General features: G+C 36.0%; 1 protein-coding gene across 1 annotated transcript; it reads right to left on the bottom strand.

Moving 5' to 3' along the window:
- Window positions 1–528: 528 nt before the first annotated feature.
- LOC131937645 (zinc finger protein GLI4) lies at window positions 529–27,918 on the bottom strand. The gene is made up of 19 exons (XM_059295236.1): window positions 27,870–27,918; window positions 19,926–20,186; window positions 18,484–18,604; window positions 17,579–17,748; window positions 15,588–15,716; window positions 14,918–15,124; window positions 14,306–14,499; window positions 13,833–13,947; window positions 13,268–13,410; window positions 12,894–13,043; window positions 12,456–12,620; window positions 11,985–12,143; window positions 11,547–11,642; window positions 10,730–10,912; window positions 10,142–10,268; window positions 9,660–9,791; window positions 8,208–8,322; window positions 7,719–8,045; window positions 529–7,123 (listed from the first exon to the last, which is right to left on the bottom strand). Exons 1-19 carry the CDS (start codon window positions 27,916–27,918, stop codon window positions 4,927–4,929), a joined length of 5,040 nt encoding a protein of 1,679 aa, XP_059151219.1. The 3' UTR covers window positions 529–4,926.

The following is a 27,918-nucleotide window of genomic DNA, read 5'->3' as shown; positions in this document are numbered from 1 at the left end:
TCATGCTGACATAGGTTAAAAAAATATATTGCAGAAATATCATCAGGTCATTGTATCCTGTCATATGAGTTTCTGGTTTTTAATGTGTATAAAAACATTCATGCAGACAAGTTACAGTCAAATTCAAGCATTATCTAACACTATCTCATGGAATACCAACTACATTTGACTAAGCTATGCTGCAATGTACAAAGGATTGTTTTTTTTTATCATGGGTTTAATACAATGTAAACATTGATATTTAACCTAATATAGTGTTGTTAGCTTAAGGCACTTTCATATACAAATCTGTAAAAACAACAGATAAATTAGGCTCTTTACTGAAAAAGTTTTTAAAAAAAGTAGTGATTGGCATTGTACAATTAAGCCTATTAACAACCATAGTTTTTAATCAGACAAATACAGTTGTAAATTGATGAAAAAAATACATAGGCCTACTAAAGACACAACCATTGTCTCAATATCAAAACAGTGAACCATTAATTTATGAGTGATAACAATATAAAGTTGTGCCGAATTGGGGGGGGGGGGGGGGAGTAGCAAACTATCCACAAAGAATTATCCATTCCATTTTTCCAAAACATATGTACACAGAAATAAAATAAAACACATTTTGAAAAATAAACACAAAAATATTCTATGAACAGAATTTACAAAGCTAGTTGAAATTAGCAACATGAACTCTAATTTTTTTAAAAAAGAGATTAAAAAAACTGAAAAAAAGAATAAGCAGAAATTAGTTTTCCAAAATGGATATGCATGTTTAAAAAAAACAAAACTAATATTTTATACCCGTGACTTACTGATATGATTATAACTATTCATTTATGCCAAACAGCAATCGTGTCACATGTTTATATACTCAGTTATGATTGGATAGGTGATTAAATAAAATAATGAACCAAAATTATTTTTATTAAAGGCACTAGAAGCAACGTGTAAAAAAATATGGTAAATAAAAACATGAACAGAGGTGTTACTCAAAAGTAAGCAATGTTAAGAGATCCAAGTAAATGATTGCAATATTTTCTTTAATGCACAAAATGGCTGAATAACGTACTTGGGAAACAGATCTATTACACATAATGTACAGTGAAAAGTTAAAATTAGAATTAATTGTAAATAAACAGATCAATTATGCTACATATTATTATGCAAGTGAAAAAAAATATCAACAGCTGCTGAAAAAACTTCTACAACAAAAAAAAAGATAATAGGTGAAAAAGAATAACTGTTTCTCAAAGGTTAGTTTCAGATGAGAGCTATATTATGCATGAGTTGAGCAAAAAAGATTTTTGATTGGTGAACAAGATTATGCTGACATTTTAAAATGTTAACTTTAGCTGAATTTCTTAAGTCACTTCCATTAAGAAACAAATTATTTTCTTGGATATGTTTTCTTTACAAATAAAAACTCACACTGTAGAGACAGGAAATAACTTATTATTTGGATTTCCCGTTGTAGTATGTGACTTACTTTTGTGTGACTTACTTACTTTTGTAAGCTTATTAGCCTTTCTCGTGTAACTAACTGTAACAAAATGTAAAATTTGATTTTGCTTTTTTTAAGAACTTTAAAATAAATAAAATAACATTAAAATAAAGAATAAAAACTAGTAGTAAAACATTAAATAGAACAATTAAAAGTATTATGAAAGATAAATGACGATGAACAAAAGTTACTAAATTTATTTAGAGTATAATGTTGCACATTTATTGTAATTTTTAAAATTGCTAAGCCTACGCATAAAGAATTGGCTTTTAATGATCTAATTTTAAATTAAAGTTTAGTTTAATAAAATTGTTTCTTTTCCTCATCTTCCCAAAAGGTATTACAATTAAAATTATATTATGTTAACTGTTGTATGTATGAGATGTTTTAATGAGGGATTAAAATCTTGCTTTTCTCCCACAGGATACTTTAATATTCTGATCAGAGTTTAGGATTTATCTTAGATATGAGATCAACAAAACACTGAAATATTCACTAAGCAAAAAACTTGTTTAATGCTGTAGATTCATCAACAGTAAATCACATCACATCCACCGCTTGTTTTACTCCCCCCAACCTTTCTATTTTGTGCAAAAAAAAAAAAAAGAAAAACAGAGAAATAAAAAACCCCCAGTAAACTTTGTAATATATGCTTTTGTAGAATAAAGCTCAATAGAGTAGTCTGAAAAAACTAACAAAAAATGCTTTTGCTATTGATTCCATAATCTAATTTATACCCTATTAATAACATAATGCCCATGCATACTGTATTTTTCTTTTTTATTTGTACAGCAAATAGATTAAAATTAAAAAAGATTTCATCTGATAGAAAACATGCAAATTTTCTCGATTTAATCATGTCCCATTTAATGATAGACTTGTTAGGCTATTTTTCTCTTCCAAAAAAAAAAACAATTGGCATTTGAAATTGTAATGCCATGAAGACTAATTAAAAATATTGCATCTTCTTTTAGATAAATGAGATATTTAAGCAAGATGAAGATTTCGAGTGGGACGACATAAATTTTTAAAGATTTTAACTGCATGTTTTTTTTTACCAGGACACATAAAATAGTTCGTGATTGGATTGCAGTTTTAAATTTGGAATATCCAGCTCATACCAAAGGAGAGTTAGTAACTGTGGAAATAAATACTGTACTTCGTAAAATATTTCTTACAAGGTGAACTATCTGCAACATTATCAAGACATGTGGTGTATAAAACTGTCTGTTTTTAAACAGCTACACTTTAGAGAAAACAAAAAAAACCTACCAGCATTTCATCAGTTAGGATGCTACACAAAAGTTAAATTTTACTGCCTTAAACAATGTCCTTTATAGTACAACAAAGCTTTTTTCACAAATTTTTAAATACTAACACATGTTGGATGAGGCAATTTATAAGAATATTCTAAATAAGTATAGAAACAAATATGTTGTTGCATAATAATGATTAAGGGAGATAAAGATAAAAAATGAAATGGTATCTACCATGAAGATGTAGCCAAACATATTTTAAAAAAAAATAGAACATTGTGCTGCAACATACAGTGCATAGATGTGTTTTTTTAAAGTTTACCAATCATACCTAATTCAATGTTAAATTTCACACACAGACATTACAGTTAGAAACAGAATTATCCTTTTTGCTTGTTATAGAATAGATATACACAAAGAAGAAAACTTTAATTATAAAGATTTGATAAAGCTGATTAAAAAAATGAACCATAAGATTTTTTAAATGTGAGCTAAGTGTAAAAAAAAAATCTATTACAGATTAAAATATAGAAATAATTTTTTTTTAAAAGCATGCAGTAAAGGTGACACAGGTTTGATCACAAGAAGCAGAAAGATGAAATTCTTCACACTCCTAATATCACCAATTCAAGTAACAAGATTCTGACTTCAACCAAGACAAAAATGGCACCTAAAGGGGCATAAGCCTGTAACATTTGCAACAGGAGTTAGCTGGACACTCAGTACTTTTACAAGTAGTCTTTTAAAATCACAATAAAGTTTAGAAATGACAACACACATTCAAAGATTCCATAGAAAAATAAACAGATGTTTTGTAAAAAGAAAAACAAGTTAAGAAAGGCTCATTAACAAGAGTACCAACAAATGCACATGTTATCAAAACATAATAATATCATGTGATCTGACAGTTAAAAATAGAACAATATTGTTTGTTTTATCTTATGTTTGTACATAATTATGCTAATTCAAATATGTGTCTTATATTCACTGACAGAATGTTTATGCTTTTGCATAAGAATTAATTCAATATAAAGAAATATTTTTAGATGAGTAAGCCAAAAGCAATTAATTAATCATAAATAAGATCAATTTTTAATTTAATTTTACAATTAAAATCACTATGCACTGTGTTAGTGAAAGAAAATGATACACTGTAATAAGACACTGCTAGATTGCCAGAAGGTGGAATAAAAAATAAGGCAAGTAATTAATTTACCATAATGCGCTGTATTTTACGGGGAGGGATGAAAATAATTATTTTTCTAGAATGCATAGGGTGAAAAGTTGTGAGAGTAACACACAGACAGATCTAAAAGATGATGAAAATTGTTTCATTATGTACCAAAATATAAAGAAATATGTAACCATGTATTTGTATAGCATGGATCCTCCTATATTCCTGTTGTCAAATGCTGCCTTTTAGCTATATACAATCTAGAACAAAAAAATTGGACACACACAGCAGTGCTGAAACTGTGATTGCATAAGCTGATATAAAATCACACTATAACTAATTAAAACAACAATAAGGGCACTAAGCCAGTGATAGTTTCTATTATTTTATGTTGATATAACAAGATTCTACGCCAAAATTATTTTAACAACTATGTATATATGTATATGTATGTACACATATTGAAGTCAGCATGGCAAAAATGTGAACACAAAAATGTTTAACAACAAAGTATCACTAACTAAAAGAAAATCTTTCTTGCCAAATGATTTTAAGAAACATCAACTTCAAATCGGAAATTCAAGAGAACAAAGTTGTATCATTATTGTGTGCTTTAACATAGGAGATTCTAGAACACACAAATTATTTTAAAAAACATATCTTTAGAACATACAAGATAGTTGGATATACATTAGCTATATGTAGATTCCATTAGTTGCAAAATAATCCTCATATGTAGATTCCATTAGTTGCAAAAAAATCCTCATATGTAGATTCCATTAGTTGCAAAATAATCCTCATATGTAGATTCCATTCGTTGCAAAATAATCCTCATATGTAGATTCCATTAGTTGCAAAATAATCCTCGTTACTTTGAAAATGTCAGTCCACTCAATGTTAAAATCTTGTAGTTTGGAAACAAGTAAAAAATATCCAAAGGATTTTAAATTATTGAAATCCCTGCAAGAATATTATATTAATGGGCTTGGGTAAATACAGCATCGCTAAGGCCTCATGTTTAGATATTTGTTTTCTTCAGCAAGTTGGGTCAGCACGGAGCTCATGTCATTAACAACCATGTTGGATGTGTTCATTAGGGCGTTGTAGCGCCCGGAGTTCTGGGATACTGATCTCATGGATACCGGAGTTGGGCTGTATGCTATATTTTCCTGGGATATTGAGTGGATATTATCCATTAAATTTTCTGTGGATATAGAGGTGAGGTTGTCCATGAAGTCCTCGATTGGGTGGGTTGTTTCTTTACGGTCTGTGGAGCTGGTGACTTGGTTGCAACCGGGGGACATTTCCATAGGGTTGTAGGGGTTGTTACGTCCGTACGGGGGCAAGACCTGACCAGGGCATGGGACGTGGTTGGCCATAACTGGCTGCTGATGCTGAGGTAGGTTTTGCATTGGATGAAGGTGGTTGGCGTTCTGTGGTGGACACATGTGGCTGTGAATGTGGTTGGATGGCGGGTTGATATTGGGGTAGTGGTTGTGCATGTGGGATGGGTGGATGGGAGGGGCGGGCATGTTGTGGTTAGGCGGGTGTGGGGGGTAAGGGGATGTGGGGTAAGGACATTGCTGGGGGTGGGGAAGAGATGGTGGGTATGGGACCATGTTCTGGTTGGCGTACATTTTACCTGGGTAGCCTTCTGGCATCTGTGGGTGGTTGGGCTGGGGGAAGGGGCTGACAAGGGGGCTGCGGTTTGGCACCATGGGGGGCTTTACTAAAGGTTGATTGCGGCTGGCTGCCTTGGCATTCGCAGGGATCTGTGACTGACTGATATGAGGAACCTGAACTTGTGGACTAGCTCTTTTAGACCTGTGATTGGCTGGTTTTTCACCCGGGGGAGGGAGCGGACTGAACCCACCCACGGGGTGAGGGGGCAGCATCATGCCTTGGTTTTGATACTGATAGTGGTGGAAGTTCTGCATGTGCGACGGGGGGTGCGGCATCATGGCGGGAGACGCTGCGTCAAACGCTGCTGCCTGTTGTTGGCGCTGGTGCTGGAACTGCTGCTGGAGCTGGTGCTGCATGAGGTTCTGCTGAGACAGGTACGCGCCGCCGTTCACCTCCCATGTTCTACCTCCTCCCATTTCTGGATTGGGTACTGCCGAGCACGGATGATTATTATTATTATTAGCACCCATTCCACAGCCAGGCATTGTCCCATGCCCTGCACAGTTTTTACCCACCATCTCAGCTGTACACGTATTCCCTGCAGTACAAACATTGCCGTTGATCTCCGGGCGCAGCCTTTGAGCACACGGATCATTAGAGTTCGAGCCTTGTGGATGACAATGTGGATGATGTGGTGGTGGATGTTTAGGATGCTGCTGCACATTTCCGCCTGCTGGTGGGACTGGGTACGTGCACCTGGACACACCTGGTCTGTTGGGCATGTTGCCAGCGCAGACCTCAGAGTTCTGCATCGGCCATTGGCCGTTAGGACTCAGGTGAGATCCAGGGTAGTTGGGTTGAGATGGACTTACGTTGAACTGATCGTACGCCCCGCCAGGGGACACACCACCTGTGAGGTCAGCGAACCCTGTCTGCAGCTGCAGGTTGCCTGCCAACATATTCATCCCCCCTCGGCCATTCTCCCCGGGAAAACCAGAATTATTCACTGCATTCGGGGGACAAGGAACAGTAAACATAGAGTTCCCATCCCCTTCAAGGTCACACGGGTCAAAGTTCAAATCCAGTTCATCAATTTCCTGAAGAGCTCCAGCGTGATCTGGGTTACCTTCCCCTGGCAGACGGCCGTTATTATCTCCCCTACAATGCTCATTCAAAAACTGCCGCATGTCATCGGGTATAATCATATCCTCGCTGTCTTCCAACATTTTATCCTCCAGCTCTGCGTCGGTCAATTTGATCTTCACCCCTTCATCGTTAGCGCCTTGTTCAGTGGCAATACTGCTGCGGGATGAATGGAAAGTGTTGTTGGAGCCACCCATGTTGTTGTTCTCAGACTTGGTCTGCAGGCTGCGCATGCTGGTGGGTGTGGGCAGGGGCTTCATGGCGTTCAGGCTGTGGAATCTCTGCAGGCTCTTGAGGGAGGTGAAGCTTGGGTCCTGCGTTCTGACCGGGTCACTGGCACGACGGATTTCTCTGTCTGGGATTTCATGAGGTAATGGTGTGTGGCACGGTGTGCTGGTGCGCACACCGTCCATTTCTCGTCTTGCTGTGAAATATCTGTTTGAAATACAAGAAATGTTTTTTAAACATCAGTTTTATATTTGTTAGATTAATATAAATTTTTAAAACTACAATTATTACATTAGAGAAAGAATTCTAAAGAATTTACAAATAATTATTTTATTACAATTATAAAAATCAATGTAATGTCATAGCTGAAATTTTGGCAGGGCCCACACTCTGTCTTCACCTGGATAATCAGCTGTTATTAAAAACTAGAGTGATCACCAAATTAAAGCTGCTTTTAAAAAAATGGGCTGATTATATATATTTTTCAATAATAATTTTCAGTTAAGCCTGTCACATAACCACTATTAGGTGCAGTGTAACCACCCCTGAATTTTGACTTGGAAAATTTTGAGTTGAAGAAGGAAATTGATAAAGTTTGTCTTAACAACAGGAAACTGTACTACACAATTCTTTTTTGTAGGTAGAACAAGACTGGCAAGGGAGGGAATAATTCAATTATTGAAAAACTCTTCAGCATAAATTCATGAAAACAAAAAAAAACATAAAATTTTCTTAACAAATGTTTAAGTAGTAATTTACGTATAAATATATATATATATTTATAAACTGATAAAAAACATACCTAGCAAGTCTTTCATTACAATATTTATTTCCTACAATGTTGCCGAAGCCGATTGGATTTCCCATTCCGTTAACATTCCCATTGTTTGTATTGGTCATTGCCCCTGGTATAGGGGGGACAACTAAGTTGGACTGGCTGCCAAGGTTTGTTTTTTGCATCAGAGCCGACACACTTCCAATATTTGTGGAGCTTTCCCCACTGGATCTGCGAGAAACCGAATTCGGCAGATTCCCCGTGATGTCGTATTCGTACGGGGAGTTTGCAATACTGAGTCTGGCTGATACTCCGCTGGATCTTCTTGAAGAAAACTGAGACGCACCACTTGACCTGAAGAAATATGTAAATGTTGTGTAACATTATTATATACTAACTTAAATGTTTGACAAATTTACCATTATTTCTTTTAGTTAACATATTTAAAAAATTGTTTTTTTTTTATAAATAAAGAACTTTTTTAGGTTATTTTCTTTATTTGGCTGATTTTTGTACCTCCTAGATGAGAAAGTGCTTCCCATGGATCTCATGCTGCTCATGTATGAGCTCAGAGTACTGCTGTTACTTTCTCGTCTGCTGGCTGGAAGTAAGGTGTTCCCATTGTCCCGCCCTATTGGTGAATAAAATAAGAAAATTGACATTACAATCACATTTTTTTTTTTCAGCAATACAGTTAGCAAACTGACATTTACAATAACATTTTATTTTTCAACTCTTGATCAACACAGTTGGAAAATTGACATTTATAACCACTTTTTTTTTTATCAATACAGTTTGGAAAATTGACATTTATAATCACATTTCATTTTTCAACTTTAGATTAATATAGTTGAAAAATTGAGAGTTATAATCATATTTTTTTTTCAACATTGACATATAAGCTATAACTTTACAGTCTTAACAGCATGAGCAATAATTTCATGTAGGCTTTGTTGAGCTTAGATCAAATTGATGTATGGGTAGCACAGTAGCCCTAGGCTGTGCTAAGATCAAATTGAGTGTGTAGCCTGTGTTGTTGAGCTAAGATCAAATTGTGTGTGTTGCCTGTGTTGTTGTTGTAAGATCAAATTGTGTGTGTAGCGTGTGTTGTTGTAAGATGAAATTGTGTGTGTTGCGTGTGTTGTGCTAAGATCAAATTGTGTGTGTAGCGTGTGTTGTTGTACTAAGATCAAATTGTGTGTGTAGCCGGTGTTGTTGTGCTAAGATCAAATTGTGTGTGTAGCCGGTGTTGTTGTGCTAAGATCAAATTGTGTGTGTAGCCGGTGTTGTTGTGCTAAGATCAAATTGTGTGTGTATCCTGTGTTGTTGTGCCAAGATCAAATTGTGTGTGTAGTCGGTGTTGTTGTGCTAAGATCAAATTGTGTGTGTATCCTGTGTTGTTGTGCCAAGATCAAATTGTGTGTGTAGTCGGTGTTGTTGTTGTAAGATCAAATTGTGTGTGTAGCCCATGTTGTTGTAAGATCAAATTGTGTGTGTATCCTGTGTTGTTGTGCTAAGATCAAATTGTGTGTGTAGCGTGTGTTGTTGTAAGATCAAATTGTGTGTAGCCTGTGTTGCTGTGCTAAGATCAAATTGTGTGTAGCCTGTGTTGTTGTGCTAAGATCAAATTGTGTGTGTAGACTGTGTTGTTGTGCTAAGATCAAATTGTGGGTGTAGCCTGTGTTGATGTTGTAAGCTCAAATTGTGTGTGTAGCGTGTGTTGTTGTAAGATCAAATTGTGTGTGTAGCCTGTGTTGTTGTGCCAAGATCAAATTGTGTGTATAGCCTGTGTTGTTGTGCTAAGATCAAATTGTGTGTGTAGCATGTGTTGTTGTAAGATCAAATTGTGTGTGTAGCCTGTGTTGTTGTGCTAAGATCAAATTGTGTGTAGCCCATGTTGTTGTAAGATCAAATTGTGTGTGTAGCATGTGTTGAGCAAAGATGAGATAACCAACTGCTTGAACTCACATGTTCCCTGATGATCTCCCCCTACGATGTCAGCGATCCTTTTATGCTGAGGGCTGCCCTTTGGCTGGGGTCCTCTTGGTATTTCTGTTATTGATATCTGGGTTAGACCGCCACCATTATGCTGAGGTCCAACTAGAAAAAATTTCATTTTGTGATGTTATATCATCTTATATGCATTATTTTGCGTGAGTACGAATTAAAGTATGTTACATTTTATAATGATGTAAGTGAATAAGTAAAAATAGTGAAAACATTTTTAGAGCAGCATTCATCATTTTTCTTATTGATTATTCAAGAATACCATATAATGTTCTCGAGTTGCATGAAATGCATAAGGAAATAAGAGTTAAACAAAAGAAATAAAATTAAATGAACTAATGTTTGGGTAAAAAGGAACTATAAGAAAAAATAAGCAAAATTCTAACATTTTTTAAGCACGTGATTCAGGTAATACAAAACATAAACCGTTGATATACACGTACCAGGTATATGAGGTAGAGGGGAAATGGATCCTGTCTTGGAATTAATACGACCTTTCAGGCGGTTCTGCATCACATGGTTAGCATTTATCTGGTTTCTTCTGGTTAAGAGGGCACTGGAACCAGGGATCTTAGCGGAAAAAAATGTCAACAACCATTTAACATAAACACCAGGTACTGGATAGTTAAAAAACTAAATTTAAGAAATTTTAGTAAATGGAAACTAGGTTTTGATCATTTAACATCTACTTTATGAAGACATTTAGGATAGACAGAAATTCTGGACAATTTCACAATTAATCCAATTTTTTTTTACCTTAGCTTCATTGGATTATATTCTGAGCAATTTCACAAACATTCCAAATAATTACCTCAGCTTCATTGGATTACATTCTGAACTATTTCACAAACAATCCAAATTATTACCTCAGCTTCATTGGTTTACATACTGAGCAATTTCACAAACAATCCAAGTAATTACCTCAGCTTCATTGGATTACATTCTGAGCAATTTCACAAACATTCGAAATTATTGCTTCAGCTTCATTGGATTACATTCTGAGCAATTTCACAAACAATCCAAATAATTACCTCAGCTTCATTGGATTCCGGAATGTCAACATCCTCTTCTTCGATGCTAATTCCTATAGAATTTCCCACTCCGTTGTGGACTTCTATGTCGTGGCCAGGTCCTAGCCCACATGTCACATTGACCTCTGGACTGCTGTCTGGTGAGGGCTGTGAGTGGGAGGACGGAGCGGAGCCGATATTGTCCTGCAAATAGAATCAGTTCTAGCAAGTTATTTACTGCAGGGCCCAGAAACAGAGAATAGGCTTATTCATTGTTTAAGAAATAAAAAAAATATGAGGAAAATAGAAATTCAAAAACACTGAATGTATAGTTTATTTCTAAAAATGGAGCTTAGCCAATATTAATTATCCTGCAAATAGGAATCAGGTTTGAGAAAATTATTTACTGTCAGAGCCTACACACAGTGTATAAGCTAATTAACTATATTAAGAAATTAAAAATTATGAGGAAAATACAAATCTCAAAAACACTGATTGTGCAGTTAATTTCTGAAAACTTGTATAACTATTGTATTGAGAGATAAGCTAGAGGATTTCATTTGCTGTTGTAATAAATGTTCACATACAGAGAACTTCTTTTTGTGCTTTCATGCATGTTAACACGGAGAGCAATAACAAATAGTCTGAAAGCACCCAGGATGAAAGAACAAAAAAAGAAAGCATCTAGGGTAAAAGCACCTAGGGTAAAAAAAGCACCTTGGGTAAAAGCACCCAGAGTGTAAGAACCTAGGATGAAAGTGCGCACTGAGTGAAAGCACAAAGGGTGTAAGTCTTAAAGCACACTGAGTAAAAGCAGACAGTGTACAAGACAACTCACCTGAGATTGTCTGTTTTCACCTGAAGTGTGACCTAATGATCCTGTGACAGCAAGACCTTCCTCACCCCTTCTACTGGCATCACAAGTGTCATTATCCTACGGAAAAAAAAACATTTCACTGAAACACAGGACAAGTTAGTTGACAACACTAACAGTTTAACTTCTGTACTCGCATCACAACACTAACAGTTTAACTTCTGTACTCGCATCACAACACTAACAGTTTAACTTCTGTACTCGCATCACAACACTAACAGTTTAACTTCTGTACTCGCATCACTACACTAACAGTTTAACTTGTGTAGTGGTTACAACTACCATCACTACACTAATTGTTTAACTTGTGTGCTAGTTACATCTAGCATTAAACCATCCTTCACCCATCTACTAGTATCAGACCATCCCTCCCCCATCTACTACCATCAAACCATCCCTCACCCCATCTGGATCTTCTTTCTTCACATGACAACTGCCATCTCCTTTGTGCTTTTTGTTTGCGTAAAAATCCGCCCCATGTACAGTTTTAACATGTTTGCGTAAAGAACTTGGATCTGTGTATCTTTTTGTGCATCCAATAGCTTTGCAAACATAAGGTTTCTGTTAAAAAGGAAAAAAAATGTGTTGCATTAGTGAACAATTTTATTTCACACCAGACATTATTTCATATTCATTTTTTAGGTGTGTGGCTAAATAATTAATAATTATAAATATCTTGATGTAAATATTGAGGAGTCAAAGACTAAGCCAAAATATTACGATGCATGTGGGAAGACATAAAACACTAATTATAGCAAAGTATATCAACGACTGGAGGTTTCTTTTGTCTATAGAATGTTTTTATGACATAGTTGACTAACATCTAGAAGATTTTTCTGAGTAGAAGGAATGAATTAACAAAATTTGACTCACAGCATTGGAGTGGGTCCTGTTTTGATGCTTGGCTCTGTCTGAGGCATTGCTGAAGGCTTTAGTACATCCAGGGAACTCACACATGTATGGCTTCTCCCCTGTGTGGGAGCGTAGATGGGTCTTCAGGTTCTCTAGCCTGCTGTAGGCTTTGGTGCATCCTTCAAACTGCGGGTAAGTAAAAATTTTTAACTTTGTGAACGATTTGTGAAAAATGTACATCAAGTTGACAACAACACTCATAACATGATGAGCTACCTTCATCATACTGATAATGCAATAGTTATTTATCTTATTTAAAAAAATAAAACTAAATAAAAATTTTCCATGTTTTTATTTTTTATGGTATTAATTTTTGTTTGTAACACAGCAAGATATGTTTTAGGAAAAGACTTTTATAGTATAAACTGCAAAATTTATGTTTGTGTGCAATCAACGTACAGTGCATCGATGTGGTTTCTCCCCCGTGTGGCGCCTCATGTGCACCACTAACATATACTGGGCTTTGAATGGTTTCTCTTCTCGGCTACACTCCTGCCACCTACACACAAAGGACTTTTTATTGGATTGGATGTGATCTTGATTCAGATGCTGAAAAAATATAAAAAATGTTGTAAATAAAAAAAAATAATTTTAATTTTGTTTTATTTAAAAAGTATTAAAACCAAGTTTGATTAAAAATTTAAAAATAGTAATCTATATCAGATTTGAGTAATGAGAAAAAAAATAAGAAAAGCAATAGATGATAAAACTATTGTGACACTAATATTTTTAACAAATGACATAAAAATGTGAACTCAATTAAAAAGCCTCACCTTGACGAGCTCATCTTGCGTCTCAAACTCTCTGTTACAGTCGATCCAATGACAGTTGGTCTCAATGAAGTCTGGTTCTCCTTCTTGTGGAATGTGACCCCTGTCTCCAAAATTATCATCATCATCATCAGGCTCCATGGATGCTAAACGTGAAAATATCGCACAAATTCATAGTTTTAGTGGCAATAGTGTTTTGTTTCAACTTAATACAAAATCAGAAAATATTTGAAATATCAATTAAATAATATCTTTATGAAAATAAATGCTCTTCATCATTTAATTTAAAAATAACAACATGGGTTATAATGTTATAATTAAATATATAACTGCTATTACAGATATTCTTTTATCTATAACATTAACAAAACCTAACGATTTAAAATTTAATGCACTGACTACCAGCTTTTCTGAATAGATGGTTACACAAGATTTGAATTTTATTAACACTTTTTAAATTTTAATAAGGACCTAAGCCAAAACATTATTTGATGTACTCATTTAACAGAAATGTTTTCCTTTTTTATTTTGTTATTAAATCAACCATTTATTGTGAAAATATTTGTACCTATATGAACATGTTCTGTCTCTTTTTTGACTTTAATTTTCCTCATGTCCCCAGCATTGTCCATGGTACTGCTGACAATACTGCTCGAACCATGTTCTTTTGTTGTTGTGGAAATCTGATAAGGAGAGAAATTAGCAGTAAAATAACTTCTCAATCTTCATTCATTTAACCATTTTTTAAAACAGCAAAATATTGTCCTGGCCAGATGGTTGGGGGCTTTATTACTGATAATGTGATAACCCCACCAAAGTCTATAAAAGTAAACCTAACTTGGTCTCAATTATTTTCATCAAATTATTTTCTGTTTTTAAAATTAAAAACAGTTTCAAATATAGATCTAGCTAATAAAATAAAATATTCTAACATTGTGTTTTTGTTTTAAGTTTTAAGCAAATACATTTCAGACAAAGTGTATAATAAAAACCCTTAACAGGTGAAAGATTAGTTTTTTTTTAAAAATAATAAGGTTCTACCTGTGACTCAAACTTTGGGACAGGATGCGACTGGTGAGAACTAGGGGGCAGCATGGGGCCACTGGGTTGACTCTGCCGGCCCATGAGGGGATGGAGGGGTGGGTAAAAGAAACTTGATGGCGCCATCCCTCCAGGCCGCAGGTATGGATTAGATGGAAGTATGGGGTGGCCCGGGCTCACAGTGCCCACAGAAGCTGCAGAAATAGAACAAATCATTCACATTAAAACAGTAATGGTAACACACAGATTAAAACAGTAAAAATAATACACACATTAAAACAGTAAAGGTTACACAAAAATTAAAACAGTAAAAATAATACACATTGAAACTGAATAAAAAGATCACATACACTGAAACTAAATAAAAATAGCACATACTGAACCGGAAAGAAAATAATACACAAAATGAAGCAATAAAAAGAATACACAAATTGAAACATCATAAACCGATACACATTGAAACAGCATAAAATACACACATTGACGCCAATAAAAATAAACCGAAGCACATAAAATAATACATACTTTGAAACATAAATTATTAATATGTGATAAAATAAATTATTAAATTTCTTAGTATAGAGACATATTTTGAAAAGACGGATACCAAACCTGCAGAAAGATGTCCATAGGATCCACTAGCAGCACTAGAACTGCGAGAGTTGTGCTGTAGAAATGGCGCCAGCTGTAAGGAGCCCTCGGAGCTGCGGGTCAAGCTCTGGATGTCCAGGTAGTCTGAGATAGGAGAGTGCGACAATGCCCTCTTTCTCGTCTTCCCTCCTCCAACAATGCTAGGTCTTGGACTTGTCAAACGAGAACCTGTTAATTAAAATTTTCATCCATTTATAATGAAATATTAATTAGAAGCTACAAAATTGCATGAAACTGCTTTTTCTGTTCATTGTCAGTGCAACAGAAGCAGCTGGAATGTTGTGGACCTAGCTTGTCAGAATTGACCGAATCCAAGTACAATGAAGAGCTATGTTCCCTCTAAGCTGCGCGGTCGTGCAGTAGTTTTTAACTGCCACGCAGTCATTTTGTAAAATGCATGTATCCTTATATAAGTCTTTTAGAACACTGCGCACCCAAAATATACATTACATACAATCTTTTTTCCCTTAGAGGGAACATTGATGAAGAGGCATGGTTGTGTCCTTTTGCTACATAAGCGATCCACAGGAATGATAATGATAATTAGATAGAAAGTAGCCTATTTTATAATTCAAGAAATCAGTCATAATCTGCTAAAGAAAAATTAAAACGCTATGAAAAAGTTCCTTACTGTCTAGGGAGCCAGGCAGGGTGATACTGCCAGACCCAGGGGTGGGGGGTACATCAGAATACAAACTCCTCCCACTGAGTGAGGGGGGAGGGTACTCCCCTATCAATGGACTAGCACCTAAAGGAAGACCTGGAAAAGGAATAGAAAGAATGAGTCATTATTATTTGGTCATTTAATGTCAGCTTTGCATAGTTGTACAACAGTAAAACATTGCGAGATAAACTTAAACAAAAAGTTTTTATTTTGAATAGTATGTATCAGGTTATAAGTGATGATTTGAAGATGTGTGTAGTGTTCTGGAAAATCTTTTTTTGCTTTTAAAAGGGCTCCTGTGAGTTTGGACTTACTTTATATTTGTTGTCATTGTCAAGGGTTTATATATAATTATATGAAAGATTGTTTTTGGGTGAAAAAAATAGAGAAGAATGACACAAGGGCTAAATATTTGTGGCAATGGCAAGACAAAGATTTAAGTTATGATAACCATTTATAACCTTTGTAATGACAGTTTAGCCTAGGTCACACTCAGCTTCTCATTAAAAAAAAGAAGAATTAATTTGATTGCATTACAGTAACGTCTAAAGATGCGGACAGCACAGGGTGACACCATTCAAATAACACTAAATGTAATGACAAAGTCTGTTTCTAATTTAGCTTAACAGCTAAATGTACACTTTGGTGCCACCATCTGAGATAGGGATGACATCATATTACTTAAAGTTTTAGAATATTATTGCCATTGACAAAAAGGGTGACACCCTGGGTTACTGCTCCAGGTGTCACAAAGATAAGCCCAGCCACTAATGCAAAAAGTGCATGTGCAAAAGATTAAGCTTGTCACTTTTTGCCTGCTCCAAATTAATACATGCAAGCAACCTTGAGTGTTACAGTTAGAAGTAAAGAAAAACAGACATTTTCATGCAAATCATGTCCCAATGTAGCCCTCTTCAATAAAAACTAAAAGTATTAGATTCATAATAATAATCTTTTTTGGTGGCGGAGATTAACGTCTTTGGAGTGAATTATCTATAAAAGATCCACCCAGCCTAGTGACAGAATGTTTACTTGACTTAGTCCTCTTTGCTCCTTGTAGGACATAGCACCTCAACCATACCCTTCCACTTTGTCTGGTCCATGGCTATTGATTTTGTAATCTCCCAAGACATGCTACTAGTGACTCCCAAGACATGCTACTAGTGACTCCCAAGACATGTTACTACTGACTCCCAAGACATGCTACTAGTGACTCCCAAGACATGCTACTAGTGACTCCCAAGACATGCTACTAGTGACTCCCAAGACATGCTACTAGTGACTCCCAAGACATGCTACTAGTGACTCCCAAGACATGTTACTACTGACTCCCAAGACATGCTACTAGTTACTCCCAAGACATGCTACTAGTGACTCCCAAGACATGCTACTAGTGACTCCCAAGACATCCTACTAGTGTCTCCCAAGACATCCTACTAGTGACTCCCAAGACATGCTACTAGTGACTCCCAAGACATGCTACTAGTGACTCCCAAGACATCCTACTAGTGTCTCCCAAGACATGCTACTAGTGACTCCCAAGACATGCTACTAGTGACTCCCAAGACATGCTACTAGTGACTCCCAAGACATCCTACTAGTGACTCCCAAGACATGCTACTAGTGAGTGACTCCCAAGACATGCTACTAGTGACTCCCAAGACATGCTACTAGTGACTCCCAAGACATGCTACTAGTGACTCCTAAGACATACTACTAGTGACTCCCAAGACATGCTACTAGTGACTCCCAAGACATGCTACTAGTGACTCCCAAGACATCCTACTAGTGTCTCCCAAGACATGCTACTAGTGTCTCCCAAGACATGCTACTAGTGACTCCCAAGACATGCTACTAGTGACTCCCAAGTCATGCTACTAGTGACTCCCAAAACATGCTACTAGTGACTCCCAAGACATGCTACTAGTGACGCCAAGCTAGCATGAATAAAAGACTACCTGGCAGGCTGGCGGGACTAAACCTGCGACTAGACAAGGGGTTGTAGTAGTTCCTCTGTAACTGTTCCCAGTGGATCCGTGATGCCAGTTGTGTCACAGGCTCGCCTGGAAGCAGGGGACTGCGCATACTTAACAGAGAGAACTCAGATTGGGTAGGGCTGGAGGACAACCTGAAAACACATTATTAGCTTTAATTAAGGTCAGTAGGTCTTTGACCTAAATATGACCTGAAAACACATTATTAGCTTAAATTCAGTTCAGTAGGTCTTTGACCTAAATATGACCTGAAAACACATTATTATTTGCTTTAATTAAGTTCAGTTGGTCTTTGACCTAAATATGACCTGAAAGCACATTATTAGCTTAAATTCAGTTCAGTAGGTCTTTGACCTAAATATGACCTAAAAACACATAATTAGCTTTAATTCAGTTCAGTTGCTGTGTGACTTAAATATATGTTATGTTGTAATGTGTAATAAAAGACATTTTTTTTTATGATCAAAGACAATGCTAAGAGGTCTTAGTTTTGCATTCTAAAGAAATCAATTAAAATTGTTCATTTCATTTTTCAGAAAATTTATCTAAACCACTAGACTGAGACTCTAGACCTACAGTTATAATTAACTGAAACTAATTTCAAAACATTGTATGTAACGCTTTTTAAGCTGAAATTTGTATTTAGAAACGAGTAATCTCCTGCAAAAAAATTGACATCAACAAATACATCTTATACATTTGCTAAATAAACATTTTGTAAATCAACCATTTTGTAAAATAATGACAAAAAATTAGGCGAAACTATAATTAAATTTTAGTATCTCAAAAACTTTGTGAGAATTTTCAAAAATTGTTCACTGAAAATAGTGGTGGAACAAATACAGTTTAAAAAGAAAATAACAGCTTACCCATGAAGATGATGGAAGGGGGAGGTTGGGGGCCAATGGTATCGGCCTTCCAGTGTGGAGGGGTTGAGGGGGAGTGGGGTGTTTATTGGGTACGGATAGTGAGCATAACCATAGGGTAGACCTGGGGAAGAAATAATCTATTTTTAGCAACAAGTTTTATAATGTATAATACATTCATCAACTTAGACCTAGCCGATTACGGCTATTGAAAATACAAACTTAACATACATCATCACTACAACTTTAAGCCTATAACTCTGTGATATGATGATCATCATTTTATAATTTCAGTACGGAATCGGGGTGCGGGTTAAAATAAGCAGACGGCATGATCTTCTGCCCTATGTGTACTGTCTGTACTGGGACCAACTCGCTGTTCGGGAGGGGGAGGGGGGAGATAAATGACCGTTACGGTCTGCTGGCTACAATATCTAGTCAGCCCCAACATTCCCGTGTCCTTTCTTTTATTTTTATTTTTTGTCACTTGCGATGCTACATTCCAGTCCGATTTTGTGTATGTGTGTGTGTGTGTGTGAGTGTGTGTACACGCGTCTAAGGCAGCCCTGAGCAATTGAGAAAAACAAATTAAACACAGTTTATTTCTTTACTGCTGAACTGATGCCCAAAAAAATCACGCAGATTACGTAGCAAGTTTTAAACCGTTTACGTGACTGTTAAAATTACGTACAACTGCATTTATTTTTAAAAAATTATTTGTATAGAAATCTAGATGCGGACCAATTAGGAAGGACATATTTTTAAAAAATTAGCAATCCTTTAGAAATAGTCGGCCAAAAAGACAGACCATGACCATGTTTCATACGAATGGGTAGCGTATAGTGTATTGTAGTGTATATTTCTAGATCTAGTACGTTCTATGCCCAGTTGCCTATACTTTCCCTAATTTGAGTCATGTACGTTTTCCATCATGGCTTATTAGACAAAAAATCGTAACTCGAGGTTTTTGGTTAACAGTCGTGTGCTTTACCGCTCGACCACGCCGTCACTTAACATACCAACTACAACATGATAGCACTTATATAGAGCAAGATCTAGATACATTTTGTAAACAATGAACTTAAAATCTTTTGCAACTAAAAACTTAGATTTTGGATGATAATTAAAAAATGCCCATTTTTCTCAACCTCATGGTCAATAGGGCAGATGAAGTAGAGTTCAACTGTTTCTGTGGCATTGAAAGGATTATGTGGACAATATATCTTCACTCTCCCCCTCCCCCTCTTAACCCTTGTTTTTTTTCTGATACTTATCTCATATTTAGCGTACACAGATAATTTAAACACTAATTATAAACACACACACGCTCATATGTTCGTATGTGTGTTTCTTTCAGACCTCCCTCCTCCCCATTCACTCCCTCCTCCCCATTCTCATTCTGCAATTACTTGTGCTGGCCAGGTTAGGCGAGTAGAGGAACTGACCATAGGCCTCCAACAGTCCATTCCTGGTCGGGTCGGGGAAAGGCTGAAAGCTTAGGTACGCTGGTAGCCTGGGTTCGGATCCCGACGATGTGGGTGGAGGGGGCAGGGGGGTGGGCCCAACCCCTCGATCAACCGTTTCCACCGAGCGAGCCCCCGATTTGCGACCATCAGAGACACTGGGTTCCTCATCAACGCGAGTGATGTGACTGCTGGGGGGTCGGCTCACCTGGTTGACCCGTAGACGCCCCTTTTGGTGCGGATCTGTCAAAGAGAGGAAAAAAAAAGATTATGTTTTGGTGTGTCAAATTTATTGTAAATTTTACACTTAAAAAATGTAAACGCGCATCTATGAGAGGAAAAAAAAAAGATTATGTTTTGGTGCGTCGAATTTATTGTAAATTTTACACTTAAAAAATGTAAACGCGCATCTAAGAGACGAAAAAAAAACACTATTTTTTGGTGTGTCGAATTTATTGTAAATTTTACACTTAAAAAATTTAAACGCGCATCTAAGAGAGGAAAAAACATTATGTTTTGGTGTGTCGAATTTATTGTAAATTTTACACTTATAAAATTTAAATGCGCATCTAAGAGAGGAAAAAACATTTTTTTAAATGTCGAATTTATATTTAAAATTTTACGCTTATAAAATTTAAATGAGCATCTGCCTAAGAGAGAATAAAAGAACAATGAAAAATATGTAAGGAGAGAATTAATACAAGTTTGCATTAGAATCTATTCTAATTATTTATACATTTCACATTGAAATTTTTTAATGATGATCTGAGAATGAAAGAAGAAAGTAAATGATGATAGCGGCCTAATGAAAGTTAGTGATATTCGTAAATAGATCCGTATAAAGAGTGCAAAATAAGTCTTAATAACAAAACCTCACAAGTCTTAAAGCTATGGGAAATATAAAAAGCAGGGTTGGCCCATAATATTTGGGTCTTTAAAGTGCAGTTAGTGGACTATTTTTATACATGATAGACTCTAAAAAAAAGAGAACATTCAAAAATAGTAGTCCTATGAGTAGTTCGCACTGTTGTGTAGAAATGTAAAAATGTAACAAGAAAAGGGATTAAACATTGAACAATCATTTTTCGAAAAAAAAAGCACAAAAATCTGGACGTATCAATCGTGTCGCCAGATAAAGCGTCATGACGTCACCTGCCTTTCTCTAAATGTGAGCACCTGACATCCAATTATCGATATTTTCTGACACGAGTTGGGCAAATTCTTGCGCACTGGTTCGCGGGTTAAAAAAAATATTCAAAACGACCAACCATTATAATGCTATTTTTATGTAAAAAAAAAATCAGAATGTTTCGGATCTTCATCATTAGAAAAGTGAAATGGAAGCTTTCTATTTTTATCTTGGTCGAAAAGTGTGTCAGTCCATGTGTTTGTACAGCGTCAACGAAGATTTAAATACGAAGGGAGAGAATCCTTTTGAAATTTAGAAAAAAGATGAACAGCCTCCCACTTAAACTTGAATAAGAACAAACTTTAAAAAATCGCCCCAGAGATTAATTTTTGTTACTTTAAATATTTAAATTAGTTGAAGATGACGTCCATTTCTTTTTCAGCATTACTAAATTAGCCTTTTATGTTGCTGATAAAATAATTAGCTTTGTAGTTAGGGCTTTATTGAATAAACAATTACACATTGGATAATATTTTAATACAAAAATCTATACTTTGGTGCTAGGATAACAAGCGCTTGGGATGTGTGTGTGTGTGTGGGGGGGGGGGGTTCATCCATAAATAAGGTTACAAAAAATACAATGAAAAGTACATTTTAATTTTTTTTTGAAGAATTATGTTTTTTTATGGATACATTGATCATTGAGAATGTTTGCGACGTCTTTGTATTTTGTAACGAAACGTGACTGTAGAAGGTTTGCGTATAACCAGCTTAAATAGCGTGACATCATGTATAAACACTTCTTGTAAAAAAAATTGCACTACTTTTTAGACGTTGAACCTTTGTCACTGTGTTACATTTTTCTCAAGGATAAAAAGTGCATAGCATATTTTCTTCCAAATGATATCTTTAAAAGCCCCTCCACCCCTTCTCCAAAGCGATAGGTAGACAAACGGACAAGCTGACCAAAGAAATGACTAGCCATTGAATCGGCAGACACATCGACATGGTATTTTATTGACATACAAACATTATTAAAAGGGTAAGTATAGGCTGTGCCACAAGAAACAAGGTACACATTGAAGCGATCAACGGAGCGTGACATCCATTGACGAGGGCATGGTCGTGTCGCCTGATAGACACGGTGGAGTGTTGACATTTTCAACACTGACACACAATACCGACAGGTACGGCTCATGGCGAGACAGGCTGGGGGACGGGGAAGGGGGTGGGGGATATGAAATTAGTGCTTTCTTTAAATTCACAAGCTGGTTGAATAAAATACGAGAGGAAAAAAAAAGATGGCGGTTAAAACAAAATTATTATTCATTATTCAGTAATTTAAAAAAAAATTGAAGGAGTTGAGACATGCGCAGCACATTGGTGACGTCAAACGTGTGAACAGTGACGTGTGCACAAGATGGACGCCAATAAAAAGCGCTTGCATAACGTCGGAGTGTTGTTTGCAGGCTAGTGAAAGCAGATGTATTTATTTGAAAACTTAACACATTCGCGCCATTTTTTGTTGACTTAGGTCGCTACAAGGGTGATTGTCCTACATAATGATTTAAGTATTCTCGCCTACTAGACACCTTAATATTGTTTAATACCTCTAGATGGACTTAACCATAACCTTTACACTTGATATATCGTTATCAGTTTTTCTATTGTGTGCCTATCATCTATGTGAGTAACCAAAATCTACTTGCTAATCCAAGAATAGGTTGCTTGTCATATTTTAAAAAACTTAAATATACATTTTTTGAATTTTCAAATTCTGTAATTGCTTTACAAATTGGAAAAAAAATGCATGGAAGTATGAATATAAAGTCTGCTTTTCAAGATATAGACAGATAAGAAAGATACGGGGACATTTTTATAGAACGAAAAAAGAACCCAGGGTCGGTAACTCTGTGCCTTAATCTCCCCCAAGTGGCAAACTTCCTTCGTTTTATTTCCATTTTGACCGCCCTTTGAGGAACCTCGGTGTGCGGGGGATACCTTAACAATGCGCGCCCCAGCCCTGTAATAATAGGGTCTCCCCGGGCCGACGTCTGCTTAAAGCCCCCCTTTCTCGCCCTACCTTCCCTCGGGACGGTTAATCAAGCGTAAGAGGGCCCCAGTATGTTTCATGCGCTGAGGCTATCAAAGTTTTGAATAGACGGTGCACAGGAAAAAATAACACCCACACACATTTATTCTGCCCCTAGGCGGTGTTGGATTATTTTGTCAACCCTTATATTTTTCGATGGCAAAAGCACAGGTTATTTTTTGCCCCTCAAGCTTTGTGTTACTTAAAAAAAAAGTTCAGATGTGGCTATGTGCTGGTCAAAAAGAGGATTAAAAACATCACTTATATTTATTCACAAAATGATGTAATTAAATGCTTAAAGTATAATCCTGAAAAGTAAAATACGGGAGAGAAAAATCCTCTAAAATATATGGACTTTTATAGGATGAGAATGGAGCATTCGAAATAAACAGGAGACTTATAAAATACAAGAATGACGAAATATGTTTTAAAAAGGGATACAGCGCTAGTTGGGTCATATCGAAAGAATTACAAATCTAGGAGGGGATGAAAGTGGTGTATAACCACAACCACAAAGGGAAACGACCAAAATTTAGAACTAAGCCCATATCTCCATATGATTATGTGGAGACAGAACCACGGCTTGGAATCGAGACATACAAGAAGACCTAAGATACATCTAATTGGAAGAGGGTGTTGAAGTAGGCCAAGTCTCTCCATGGGCTGTAGAGCCACAGGAAGGGTATAATTCTAGAACATTCAACCCATATCACGGGTATTTTCTGTGGCAATAAAAAAAAATTGCTCCACATCTCAACACAAACACCTTATACATGGGCCTACACACTTGTCGCCTCAGTTACACCCCCCCCCTTCCACTCACACACACCTGTGCTTTCCCCATAAATCCATCCCTATCACCCGATCAATGTAAAACTGTCAGCAGTCTGACAAATATGCTCACAGGCTAATCAAAGGTCGTGGGAACAACCAAAAAGATAAACCTTAAATTTGCTTGAACGAAACAATAATTTAAAAAGATAAATTATTTTGAAAATGAATTTATGAAACAGATCCAAGTGATTTAAGTTTAAATTTAGTGTTTTGTCCTGTATGAGGCATGTCTTTACTAATGACATACTTTATTCTTTGGAAAAAAAAACAGCAAAAAAAAAATAATAAGATAAAAAATGAAAAATAAAAAAATAATAAAGAAAGTAAAAAATAATTTAAAAAAAAAAACAGCAAAAAATATAAGGTAAAAAATGAAAAAAAGAATAATAAAAAAAAGTAAAAAAAAACAAAAACAAACTTTAAACGTATTACTTCGGCACCCTAGAAAAAAAAAGTAATATTGTGTTGGATTAAAAAAACAACAGACTAACACAAAAAAAGAATTTAAAACAGTTTGATAAAAAAAAAACTTCTTTTGTGGAACGATTCGTTTTCGTAAAGTACTATAAAGCAAGCTCACACACTAACTACACACTTTGTCTACACACCTCACCCCGCACTGTACCAGCCCCCAAACACACCACCACCAACCCCTCTCGCCACGTCAGCCCACCCAGCCTCGCCCGTCACGCCTCATTTAGTCTCCACCTTTCACGGCAAGACAGTCCCCCTTTTGATGCGCCTCTACCCCGGGGATGGGACAGTCTGGGTGGCACCCAGCACCCCTGACCGGCGGCACAAAAGAGTCACCGACGGCTGAGCAGACTCCAGCGGGTGCCAGATTCTCCGCAGCAGTAAAACGGCAATTATCTGGAAGCCATTCATATTTTTATTGCATAACTGCAGCTTAGGATGGAATAGCCATCATAAAGGGGGGAGCATCAGATGAAAGAAGACATCGGGGATGTATTGTGTGTCGGCGGGGAAGCCACCCATAGCCAAGTTAGGAGGCGACCTTTAGAACCGAGGTGGGAAAGGCACATCAGATAAAAAGTGGTAACTTGGTGTTGAAAAACGCACTTTCTCTAGTACAGATATGTTCGAGTATTTAATAAACCTTGTATGTACTTATGCTGGGGACTTTATACGGCTGAGTTTACTTGCATGGAACTTTGATGAAAAAAAATTCCCTATGAAATTTTAAGTAAAGATGGGGGCAACTTTTTCGGGGAGGCATGGACACTGCCAGTCCACCCCTGTATTAGCTAAAATGTTCAAGAACCGTTAAGCACGTACAGCTATTAAAGCATGTTAGCTCCACGTTGAGAGATAAGGCGAGATGGTAGAGAGGCAGGATCGAATCCCACTTAGACACAAGTCTGTGTAGCTGCTAGAGTAACTTATGATTGTGTTAAAATATCTGTGTTAAAATACCCCAATTGGCTTTGTCCAATAGCTAGAGTAACTTATTACTATGTTAAAATATACCATTAGCTAGCTTTTATAGCTAGAGTAACTTATTACCGTGTAAAAATATCTGTTTTAAAATATCACATTAGCTTGACCAGATTCTCGTGTAATCTACAAGTTACTATACATGAGCTATAAGTTACCTGTGTAGATTTACTCCATTTATAATTATAATATTCAAATACATTATCCACCGATGTTAAATACACATTTTAGACAGACCTCAAGTAATTTTTGTACCTTTAAATAATAAACGAACAAGACTGAAAATGTTACTATGGAATCCTAGGCTCGATCATGTAACATAAACCTCTTATAATTTGCACCCCCCTGCACCCCCTCTAACCCACCAACTGATGGCCATATGAAGCCATTGTCTCCAAATGTATTTGTCTTGAACTACGCTATGTACAATTTATAAGGAAACAAACCCACTGATGCTGGTGTGTTTTGCACACCAACGGTTGTCATAATTTACATCACCTACAGCTGACTCGATACAGCATTTGGCATAAGCCTAGGCCATTGTAACAAAATCATCAATAAAAAATAACACGAATACATAATGATAATGCTAGTAGTTGCGTTAACCAAACAGTATTGATGTAATTGATGTAATAGACAGACGTTAGATGTAATTGGTGTAACCAATAGCTGAGACAGCCAAGCCGTGTTGAAGAAAATACAAATTATTTACCTAGTTGCCACTGGCAACCTCACAGAAAATGGCGTCTTTTCTATTGTAGCAATTCTAAATGACAGCATTCATAGACTTTGACAAAGAAATTATGGATTTTAGCAACCACAACATAATAGGAATATAAAAATCTGAATCGGTCTGTCAGTTCGTAAATGATTTCAAATTTGACTTAAAGAAGCTTTCTTTATGAGTCGCGTACCAAAAATACGCGAGAGACATGTATTATACTTTTGGAGAGATTACCCCCCCCCCCCCCCCCCCCAACACACTTTCATTAATAATAAATTAGGTTTATGGTTGATACTGAGTTACAAACTCGATGTATTTTAGGTAAAATGTTTGTTATTATCGCCGATTATACAGTTATTAAAAAATACATATTGTTTAATTTAAAAAAAGGGTCTTACTAATACACGACGGTATTAAAATAACTTATGTCGCTATTTATTTTTTTAATGTTTTTGGAAACACCCTCCTCCTCTTTGGGTGATGATTGACCTCTAAAAATTACATAACTATTGTGAATAGTGTGGGGGATGCACAGCTGCCTATTTCCATTCGGAATATTTTCCGCTGTTTATTCATAATGTTTATTAAAAAAATAAAACCCTCAATTTGGAATATACTACACGTGTTTTGGGTCTTTGGCTAGAAAAAGGAATTCGTCAGTTTTACATTGGATTACACTAATTACGACTAATTACATTAATACCGTTCCTTGCTCTTTACAAAACAAATGAAAAAACAAAACCACTGTATTAACATATTTCACTGTCTGGTTATATTGTTAGATAATAATTATATTGACTAGGAACGTGATACCAAGATTGTAATCTAATTTAATTTTATAACTGACTAATTACTGACTGCTGACGAAAGATTTAGTAATTAAACACCAGTTCACGCCACGCGACGGAAATTTAGCAAAATTCAAATAAACAAAACCAAGCGTTAACTAACATTGAGGATAAACTAATTGGGCTGCTAATTAAGCAGCTATCCATGTCACGGAAAGCTTAATTTACTTGAATTCTGCAAACATTTAGCTTCGCTAATCTAATAGTATTATTTCACATTTTTATTCGACAAATATTAATCCAAATGGATTAATTCAGCTATTTCAGGGCAATAAAGGCGGATAAATGACAGTAAACTAAACTAAATATGTCATGCTAATTCTTAACTTTATGTAAACCATTATATCGGCTTAACTTTATGTATACCATTATGTCAGCTTAACTTTATGTACACTATTATGTCGGCTTATTTTTTATAACCACAGCTGTGTCGTATGTGTTGATATTCACAGAGATACAAGATTCGTATTGTTTAATCTGTTTTTTAGAACGTTCAGGGCTAGTGAATAGATAAAAAAAGGCTTTGAAGATTTTCGCAGCCATATAATTCAAATTTAACTTTACACCTTCGTTACAAGTTTTAGAAACAAATACATTAAGAAGCGTTTAAAGGAGCATTACCATTCAAGATGTGAGGACACCGGGCCATATGACACGGTCACCCACTATTTAGCGACCGTTGTTATTGTAAAGCATACAGACACTACCACTATTGTTTTTGAGGACCTTTATTTCTGTAAAGCATTATAGAAAATCACACAAAAGGTGAATACCCCCTCCTAAAACTGCTCGAAAACCCATGAGTTCAAAAGCCCATCCGAAGCCTAGGTATAACATCGCTCACTGCTTGAAGACGACACCAGATGCTTTGAAACTCCTTGCACACCTCGCAT

This window comes from Physella acuta, unplaced genomic scaffold, assembly GCF_028476545.2.
Source record: "Physella acuta isolate Inbredline_101_S28 unplaced genomic scaffold, ASM2847654v3 ptg000216l, whole genome shotgun sequence".
Classification (NCBI taxonomy): domain Eukaryota; kingdom Metazoa; phylum Mollusca; class Gastropoda; family Physidae; genus Physella; species Physella acuta.
Note: the sequence above shows the minus strand (reverse complement) of the source record. Positions and strands in the feature narration are given on the sequence as shown.

Bases quoted from the DNA above. Each gene is read 5' to 3' on its own strand.
- LOC131937645 (XM_059295236.1), bottom strand. From the start codon at position 27,918: ATGCGAGGTGTGCAAGGAGTTTCAAAGCATCTGGTGTCGTCTTCAAGC. The intron at 15,717-17,578 runs GTAGTCTTTTAT...TTCCTTTTCCAG, and splicing joins TAGTCCCGCCAGCCTGCCAG to GTCTTCCTTTAGGTGCTAGT. The intron at 13,044-13,267 runs GTGAGGCTTTTT...ATATTTTTTCAG, and splicing joins CGCAAGATGAGCTCGTCAAG to CATCTGAATCAAGATCACAT.